Raw genomic sequence first — 10,410 nt, 5'->3', positions numbered from 1 at the left:
TTCTCGAAGTCTTGAGCGCGTTTAGTAAAGAGGGTAGCCACAATATCGGTAACGGCTGCTGGGCTAAGATCCTCAAAGCGTTCTTTTAAGGCCTTCCATTTTTCAAGCGCCTCTCTAGCGTTTGATATAAACGGCTTATAGATATCGCCAACGCTTTGGTTGATAAAACCGGCTGCGTAGGCTAGCTGTCCCTCATGTTTCTCCCGTTCCTTCACTAAGTCAGCTGGCTTGACTTTCAGCTGTTTGCCGGTAAAGCCTAAGTCCACCCATTTCTCCTTAATCGACTCAATTGTAGGAAGAGGCCGCGGTGGATCGTCAAGAACCCACTCAATGTTTTTAGATCGGAGGTGGTTTTGTACATCGATACTAAACATCGGCCAGTCTTCCCGTCTGATGAGCTTTCGAATAGAGGTTTGGGTGGTACGTTTGTCGCTCATATTGGCGAGGCTTATAGTAGGCAGTCTGTAGGCCTTGTTAAGACAACGTTGTCAGATTGGTTTCCTTTATAGGGAGTGTTTGTAGAGTGTAGGTTTTTGACTCAATATGTTCCTTAGCCGGTGTAGGCAGTTCCAATAAGCTTCTTTTAATCCCCCACTGATGCGGATATCATAAAGCTTTGTTCTCGAAACTCTATCGTTCTGTAATAACGATAGTAAGGTTGTCCACCGAATGAGAGGTCCTCCTAAGCCTCCGGTGCCGCGGTTTGATCACGGACTGTGTTAGGCTCGTCCTCGGTAGGATCCTCTTGTGCATTCGGCGTGGAGTCCGTAGTTAGCAGCTACGTAGCTGCTCGTTGTAGGTTTTTGGCGTTGTAAGTCAGGTGAACGTTTACCGACTTTTTACGCCCGTGTGGTGATATTGCGATAGCAAATATCGTAACAATAATGAAGCAATTAGATTTAGCCCATCAGGCGCGAACCCGGGCTCATAACCTGTTGGAATATAAGGTCATGGGGCTAAAGCTCTGTTATTGCTTATCTTCTATATAGGTAGTAGATGAGGTTTTCCCCTCATCTAGCGCCAAGCCTCATCACGTGATATCGTTGTGAGCTTGTCTGCCAACAGGAAGTGCCGCGAGCCGAAGAAGGAAACAAAAAAAGCGAACCCCACGACGTAACGGCCCCATACATCATAGGCAAGGTCACGTATACAAAGGAGCAACAAGAAGAAGCCTGCAACTCCAGCGGATAAAGAAGCCCAGGTAGCTCGTTAATTCAAGTCACAGTGAGCGTAAGAGGCCCAAAGGGCGACATATCGGTCCGTACCCTTATCGATTGTGAAGCGGAAGCCGATATTGTTACCCCGTCCCTGCTGGCACGTAGTGGACTAAATTATGACGGGCAAAGGCTAGGAGGGTACAAGACCCTTAACCACCAACCTCTAGCTATATACGGAACGGCTAGTGTACCATATAAGGTTACTGACTCGTTCGGATTAAAGCAAGGCGGAGTGGACTCCTTTCTCGTGGGAGAGGTAGCCGGATTCGATATGGTCCTAGGCATGCCTTAGTTGTCTAAATGGGACCCAATTCCAAGCTTTGCACAGAAGACTCTACGGCTCCGAAGGGCCAAAGGGAACAAGAAATACCAAAAGGTTGCAATAGAAGGACCGAGATCCTTTGCAGCAAGTCTGCGACACGCGGACTCAGATCTTTTCATCATATATGTAACTATTGCGGCGCTTAAAGGGCCGGTGGATACTCTGCTGGAAGCCTATAAGGACTATACAGACGTATTTAATGAGAAAGAAGCTGGGTTATTGCCGGACCACGGTCTACATGAGCTAGCAATTGAGTTAATGAAAGGCAAACAACCCCCATTTGGTCCACTATACAACCTTTTAAAAGCCGAACTAAAGGTTTTGAGGGAGTATCTGGACAAGAATCTGCAACGCGGGTGGATCCGCAAGTTACGATCTCCCGCTAGTACTCCAATCCTCTTCGTTAAGAAGAAGGATGGAGGCTTACGTCTCTATATGGACTATAGAGGGTTAAACGCAATTACCGAAAAGAATCAGTACCCACTCCCCCTAATCCAGGAATCCTTAGACCAGTTGTGTAGGGCATCCCGCTACACTAAATTGGATCTAAGAGATACGTATCATCGCATTAGGATTAAAGAGGGCGATAAGTGGAAAATAGCGTTTAGGACCAGATACGGGCTTTTTGAATATACTATAGTCCCATTCGGACTAAGTAATGCCCCTGGCACCTTTCAAGGGTACATTAACAGCGCCCTGTCGGACCTGTTAGATGTAACCTGCATTATATACCTTGATGACATCCTGATCTTCTCCGAGAGGGTAGAAGATCATAAGGCCCATGTAAAGGAGGTCTTAGAGAGACTCCGAGCACATAAATTGTACGCCGAACTGTTCAAATGTGACTTCCATAAGGACAGTGTGAACTTTTTAGGGTTCGTGGTAACCCAAAATGGCGTAATAATGGAGCCCGAACGGGTCCAAACTATCAAGGAATGGCCCGTGCCCAAGAGTATACGAGAGGTGAGAATCTTTATTGGATTCGCCAATTATTACCGCCGTTTCATCAAGGGCTTCTCCCATATTGCAGCACCCTTAAACAAAGTGACCGAACGTGGTCGCGGCGCGGCCAAAGGAGGCTGGAGATAGAGACAAGAAGAGTTAAAGGAACTCAAACTGGACCCAAAAGCGTTAGAGGCCTTTGAACTGTTAAAGAAGCAGTTTGAATCGGCCCCCCTATTGATCCATTTCAGGCCAGGGATGCCTATAAGGATCGAGACGGACGCTTCTGGATTCGCAATCTCGGGCATATTGAGCCAGCAAGCTCCAGGGCCCGATGGGAAGCTACAATAGCACCCAGTGGCATTCTTTTCAAGAAAGCTGATTGCGGCAGAACGCAACTACGACACGCATAATGCGGAGTTGCTGGCAATAGTGGCCAGTTTTAAGCACTGGAGACACTATTTGGAAGGGGCGCAACATTAGGTCGAATTACTGACTGATTACGCCAATCTACGGCCTTTTATAACGACAAAAGAGCTGTCACGGAGACAGGTAAGATGGGCCGAATGGCTAGCCATCTTCAATTTCCGCATTGTGCACCGAAAAGGCGCAAGTAACCCGGCGGACGCCCCATCACAGCGACCGGATTACGAGGAGATGGACCAAACTGTCCCCCTCACTGATGGAGAACCAAATGCGATTCTTCGAAGTCTTCAATCACAGCTTGATACGAGCCGATCCGACAGAGTAGGCGGCCAGCTGTTGATGGGAGCAATTGTGGGCCGATTGGGCCGCACTGGTGCAGGTGGTGCGCAACACTGAGCGCCACGGACTGAACTGGCTGGGATAGCAGCAGAAGAGTCTGAAACGGCATATACCCTAGAAGACTCACTCCTAGAAGAGGCAAAGGAAGCCTTATCCACCGATTTAATAGCCCAAAAGATTTGGGCGCAATTAGACGAAGCAAAGGAGAAGGAGCGCTAACAGGGCAGCCGGAGTCGGAGTAATCACACCGTCCCAATCTGGCTAAAAGATTGGAAGGATGATAACGGTGTGCTCCGCTACCGAGGAAGGCTGTACATCTTAAGTGGGAGACTACGGCTTGAGGTAATGCAGCGTTGCCATGATGGCAAGCTAGTAGGACATTTCGGCATAACAAAAACGTTGGAACTGGTCTAACGTCAGTACTACTGGCCGGAAGTGAGACAATACGTCAAAGATTGGATCCGAGGCTGCTATACCTGCAGCCGGATCAAGCCGTCAAGATACCAACCGTACGGGGTACTACACCCCCTACCAGTCCCAAGAGGCCCCTGGGAAGATATTATACTTGATTTCGTTACAGAACTACCTCCGAGCGAGTACGTGGGTGTCCAGTATGACGCAGTTCTGGTAGTGGTGGACTGATTTACAAAAATGGCCCACTACATCCCTACAAGAGGGGACTTAAAGGCCCAAGGTCTAGCGAACCTACTTATAAGGGAGGTGATCAGACTACATGGAGTCCCATGGTCCATTGTGTCAGACCAAGGACCAATTCTAACCTCTAAATTCTGGTCTTCGCTGTGCTTCCATCTAGGAATCAAGCGAAACTTGTCTACTACGTTCCACCCTCAGACAGATGGGTAGACAGAAAGGCAAAATTAAACCATAGAGCAGTACCTTAGGGCATTCTGTAACTTTAAACAGACAAACTGGGCCAGTCTCCTTGCTACGGCGGAGTTTGCTTATAACGACTCAATCCACGCCTTTACAGGAATAACCCCATTTCAGGCAAACGAGGCCAGAACGCTATTTAGAGGCGAGGGTCCAAGAGAAGCCTACAGAGGCAGTGTGTCGAAGTATGCCGAAGAATTGGCCAATAAGTTGACGACAATTCACGACAATTTGAGGCAATCTTTGGTTAAGGCTCAAGAATTCCAAGCAAAATACTACAACATAGGTCACAAACCCATGGAATTCAAGGAAGGAGACTACGTATGGCTGGCGGGCAAGCACATACGGACAAGTAGACCCAAGAAAAAGCTAGATTATAAGAACTTTGGACCCTTTAAGGTCACAAGGGTAATCAATACGCAAGCGTATCAGCTCAAATTGCCAGAAAATTGGAACATCCATGATGTGTTCCACGTGTCCCTTTTGGAAAAATATATACCAGATGTGGTNAGCGGGAGACAACAGCCCATGCCTCATTTTGTGGACATACCCGAATTGGAACAATGGCATGTTGAGGCCATTCTGGGCCAGATGGAAGACAAAAATGGAATCATAAAGTACCAAGTGCGTTGGAAAGGATATGGTCCAGAAGACGACACATAGGAACCAGCCGAAAACCTATTAGAAACCACGATGAGAGCTTATAGGCGCACTTTAGGACAAAGTGGGCCACGGACTACCCATAACTCGGACCTTAAAAGCAAGAACCATAATGGACCGGGACGGCCCCTAAAAAAGAGGAAGGGCGCCAAACGGTAACACTTTCCCAATTTTCCCCCAAACAGGGTTTTATGGGTTTTAGTGAGACCGTAAGAGGACTTAGTCAGTCTAACCGGGACAACAATGCAATTAGGAACGAATTGGAACCAATGTAGTAGAATTTGGTCCAGGGAGCACCAATAGTGCCCCATAGCTAAAAGAGCCAGTCCATACCTACCCAGGTAAGAAGTGTGAAAGAAAAGGGCCAACCTATCACCATTTTTCGCTAACCGACCCAAATGCAATAAAAGAAACCAAACCAAAGAAGGCCGCCGCCCAAAGGGACCCACAAGATGTCAACCTAGCCAAAAAGGGTTAAGAAAGGACCACTTACTGAGCGCTAGTACCAAATCCCGCCGAACCAAAGCTATTAGCTGAATCGTCCCTAACTAAAGAAGAATAAGCCACATCGGTACCAGAATCACGCTCCGGATTCCCCAAAGTGTTAGGAGAAGTCACATCGCCACTAACTGGCTCAGGATGGCTAAGGGGATCAGCTTAAGGCGCAGGAGGGGCTATGGGGGTTGGAGTGCTGCCAATAAGCTCCGCATCGTCGAAAGGTCGGCAATGCGGCGCAAAGTGGTGTCAATGCTGGTTATACTCCCTTCAAGAAAATCAAGCCGGGCCCCCAGGTCCTCAACGTCATGAGAAAGGCGCTGAAGGAGGTTGGTGTGACCATTAAGCTCTATAATGACCTTAGCAGGAGCAGCCGGAGTACGTTGCACCTAAAATGGACCAATCAGCATCAAGAATAGCCAAAAGGATACCAACAAGACCCACAGTGGTAAGAGCTTCCCAGAGACGTTCCGAGTTCCATTCCAGCAAATTGGACACCGGATGGATGGGACCCTGTTAGGAGAAGTTGGGGCCGATCCTTGCGGGAAGGACGAGACAAGGGCCGGAATGTCCCTCTGCGGAGCAGAGGTCAACTTTCTGGGCTTGGTGGGAGTAATGGGATCAAAAGAGACAGTATAAGACTTCTTGGTAGCAGCAGAGCCAAATCCGGCCGAAGGGCCAGAACGGATCCTAGCAGTGCCAAAACGGCGGACAGGATCCGGACAGTAACTCTTGGCAGTAACTTTACTGTCCGAATCTTTTGATCGACGGCGGCTCAGCAGGCGGTAAAGGAAGCCAAGACACTACTCAGGGCCTATTTTAGCCTTCCCATCATCTATTTTTACTCTTTCTTGTGCTGTACATATCTCCCCCTACACGTCTCCCCCCACGCGTCTCTCTACGCGTCTCCTTCCACGTGTCTCCCCACGCGTCTCCTTCCACGTGTCTCTCTACGCGTCTCTCTACGCGTCTCTTTCTATGCGTCCCTCTACGCGCCCCCCCTTTGTAAGAGAGGCACGGGCAAGGCACGGGCAGAGACGCGAGCAGAGGTACGAGCAAAGCCACAAGCAGAGCCACAAGNAGAGCCACAGGCAGNGCTACAAGCAGAGCCACGAGCAGAGCTACAAGCAGAGCCACGAGCAGAGCTACAGGCAGAGCCACGAGCAGGGCCATAAGTAGGGCCACGAGAGAGGAGCAGAGGGGGGCAAAGGGAGAAGTAAAGGGGCAACTTAGATAGGAAGGTGGGTCGGTGGGGATGGGAGGTGGGTCTAGATGAACAGTGCTTAATTAGTTAATCTACAGGGGTAAATTAAGGCTGAGCTTTAATACTCCCTTTCTAGACACCCCTTTCTACCTCTATACCTCGCACCTCTATACCTCTACACTTCTCTACGTCTCTGCTTGTGGCTCTGCTCGTGGCTCCACTTGTGTCTCTGCTCGTGGCTCTGCTTATGGCTCTACGGAGGACCACGCAAAATTGAATTTCCCCTTCCTATTTGGGAAAAGCGTCGTTTCGATGCCAAGACCCCACCAAAAATCAACTCAATCAACTTAATTGAAGCTTTTGATACTAATATATCATCTATATAGTCTCCAAAACGTGGTGTTTTACCGTTTAATATTCACGTGATTAACCTCGTTCCATCGCACCTTATATTCTACAGGTTTTCGAGCTTTTTAAGGCCTCAATTGCCTCTGGTCTTAGCTCTCTACTTAACTCTCTACCCGTTCAACTACCTAATTACGATTGTTCCTTTAGAGTCTTTAATTATAGAGCTGTCGATCTGCAATTAAGCCAGGGCCTTAAGTATCTTAACGTCAATTTAGAACGACTAAATTAACTAATTTTTGCCACTCTTCCTTAGTAATCTCCTTAATTTCCTCACGGCTCTGCGCAGGGAGGAAGAATTACAGATAGGCGTTAGGTAAACCACAGCAATTACATAACGTCTCGTAGCCCGTTTAAAGCACCTCAACAATTATAAAAAGCTTACGATTAGCTTTCTTACAAAGTTACTTTTATCTTCGCTGCTTTTCCTCCGCTCCCTCTCTATAATCGTTGCCTCCTTTAAGTTCTATAATCTTCTTAATATAGCGAGGTATCCTCTCAACCCACTGCTAAATTCGCCACTACTTAAGATCTTGCTAAGCTTTAAGCTAAGATTTCTCTGCAGCTATACGGGAGGTAAGTAGGCCTCTTTTTATAGTCACCCGTTTTAGGTAGCTCTAACAGGGCTTAATTATATTTAGATTAGGCAAATTACCTGGCTAAAGAAGACGTTAAATCTTGTAGGCGTCAAAGTAGACCTAGTAAATCTTTGCAACATGAGAAGTAGCCTTATCTTCCTGTATGGTTGTATTAGGATTTAAGTATATAAGGCTTTAGGCGAACGGAAGAAGTTTTGGTATTAAAATATTTGTTAAATATTACTACTAGTTAATTCCACCTCCATCTAATCGAGTAAAAGCTCTATATAATGCTGTAAACTTCTATTTAGCAGGAGCTCCGCCTATGCGCCTCCCGTAATGTAGTTTGTATAAGCTTCTTTTAGTATCTTATTTCTCTTTCCAAGCCTTATACGCCTTTAGCTCTAGAGCTTCGTTCCAGATCTTAATAATAGATTTTAATTCATCCAATTCCTTCTTCATTTAAGGCTTCCAAATATGGTAAGGGCCTTTAAAGTCGTATATAAAGCAACCCCAGAACATAAACTCGGAGTACCCCTTCCACCGTTCTCGTACGCAGCTACGTACGCAGGCCTCGTACGGTCGTCGCCATACTTAGTAGCCCCCTCGACGGTGGCCCAAAACAATACTCGTCTTATTTGACTAAATTACGGCCTTCTAATCTTCTAACGTCTAGTGGCGGTGGGCCAATGTAAATCTATACCGTTTATTCTTTATAGCTGTAGTTAATCCAGGCTTCCTTATTGGCTTTGTCTTACGGAAGCCATACTTTTAGAGTATAATTCGAACGGACGATGCAGAGAGGCCTATTTCGCGAGCGATCATTTTAGTGCTTTTTTTACGCCCGTAACGATTGCACGTAACGGCGTTAATAACTTTTTGCTTAAGATCAGGGGTAATAGTCTTCTTGCGCCCTAGGCCAGGCTTATTCTTAAGGTGGTCATTAAGGAGGACCCAATTTGCACGCTAGCCATTCTCTACTGCCTTTTTTACTAGGTTGCCGATGTGCTTAGCGCTAATTCTAGTAACGCAAGTAATGACCTTTAAGGGTGTTCCTAGAGCCTTCATTACTACGGCCTGCGCCCTCGTTGCAAGGCCGTAGCGAGGCATTTTGGCTCCAAAATTGATAGAAAAAACAGTAGAAGGTATATAAAGGACGTTATAAGCGATTAAGAGAATAGATTCTATCAAAAAGTCGGTGTAGAGTTGCTTTTTACAAGCTCAAAGTCAAAAAGTTGGTATTTTTGGTGGGGTCTTGGCATCGAAACGACGCTTTTCCCAAATAGGAAGGGGAAATTCAATTTTGCGTGGTCCTCCGTACTTGTGGCTCTGCCCATGGCTCTGCTTGTGGCTCTGCTCGTGCGTCTACTTATGTCTCTGCCCGTGTCTCTACCCGTGTCTCCTTGCGTCTCCTTATGCGTCTCTTTGCACGTCTTATAGGGGGTTAGGTAGAGAGGTGTGGAAACAGACGTAGAGATATAAGGTGCAGAGGCGTAGAGGTGTAGAGGCGCAGGAGGCGCCTCTCTCCCCTACGCGTCTCTCCTTACGCGTCTCTTTCTACGCGTTTCTCTCTACGCGTCTCTCTCTACGCGTCTCTTTCTATGCGTCTCTCGCTACGCGTCTCCCTTTGTAAGAGAGGCACGGGCAAGGCACAGGCAGAGACGCGAGCAGAGAGAGGTACAAGCAGAGCCACAAGCAGAGCCACAAGCAGAGCCACAAGTAGAGCCACAGGTAGAGCCACGAGTAGAGCCACGAGTAGAGCCACGAGTAGAGCCATGAGTAGAGCCACGAGTACAGCCACGAGCAGGGCCACGAGCAGGGCCACAAGTAGAGGGAGCAGAGGGGGCAAAGGGAGAAGTAAAGGGAGCAGCCTAGATAGGAAGGTGGGTCGGTGGGGGATGGGAAAGTGGCGTCTAAGATAAATAAGTGCTTAGTATGAATTCTACAGGGGTAAATTAAGGCTAAGCTAATATAAATATTACACCCCTTTACTCAGACACCCCTTTCTATCTCCACGCCTTATACCTCTATACCTCTACACCTCTCTACGTCTCTACTTGTGGCTCTGCTTCTGGCTCCACTATATGTCTCTGCTCGTTGCTCTGCTTGTAGCTCTTGCTTGTAGCTCTGATTATAGCTCTGCTTATAGCTCTGCTCGTGCGTCTACTTATGTCTCTGCCCGTGTCTCTACCCGTGTCTCCTTGCGTCTCTTTATGCATCTCTTTGCACGTCTTATGGGATGTTAGGTAGAGAGGTGTAGAGACATAGACGTAGAGATATAAAGGTGCAGGGGCGCAGAGGCGTAGAGGCGCAGAGGCGTAGAGGCGTAGAGGCGTAGAGGCGTAGAGGCGTAGAGGCGTAGAGGCGTAGAGGCGTAGGGGGAGGCGCTTCTGGGGGTAAGCCGTGCTAAATTAAGCTACGACTCTAATAAATAAGCTCTAAGCCACTAATTTTGCACCGGCAGAATGAAACTTGGCAAAAGATTCGGACAGTAAAGTTACTGCCAAGAGTTACTGTCCGGATCCTGTCCGCCAAAACGGGGAACCTTCGTCGCAATCACCTCGTCAACTCCAGGAAGGTCTTCTTCAGAAGAATTAAGGTCAATTTCGACCCGCTCGCGTTCAGGTGTGGCCTCATGGCGCCGTTTGCTGCTAAATGAGGGCAGACAGGGCGTGGGAGCAGTGGACGAGGCACCAAAGGCAACAGAGCCAGAAGATGCCTTAGTGACGCCGCGTTTGGCCAAAGCGGCCCCAACAGAGCGATCACGACGCGGAAGCTCCTTGCCGGACCCATCGAAGTGATAAGTGTTGGCAGACAAGCTCACAACGATATCACGTGATGAGGCTTGGCGCTAGATGAGGGGAAAACCTCATCTACTACCAGCGGTCCCAGTAATGAATGGATTGATATTTTGACCAAATATCCATCATT

At 47.9% G+C, this 10,410-nt stretch overlaps 1 protein-coding gene across 1 annotated transcript; it reads right to left on the bottom strand.

The window, feature by feature from the left end:
- Nucleotides 1-5,967: 5,967 nt before the first annotated feature.
- K441DRAFT_59842 (uncharacterized protein) lies at nt 5,968-6,603 on the bottom strand. Its single transcript, XM_067645111.1, has one exon. The coding sequence runs from the start codon at nt 6,463-6,465 to the stop codon at nt 6,124-6,126; it is 342 nt and encodes a 113-aa protein (XP_067496037.1). The 5' UTR covers nt 6,466-6,603; the 3' UTR covers nt 5,968-6,123.
- Nucleotides 6,604-10,410: the final 3,807 nt, after the last annotated feature.

The sequence above is a fragment of the Cenococcum geophilum genome (assembly GCF_001692895.1).
Source record: "Cenococcum geophilum 1.58 unplaced genomic scaffold K441scaffold_141, whole genome shotgun sequence".
NCBI lineage: Eukaryota > Fungi > Ascomycota > Dothideomycetes > Gloniales > Gloniaceae > Cenococcum > Cenococcum geophilum.
This window is presented reverse-complemented; position numbering and strand designations above follow the sequence as displayed.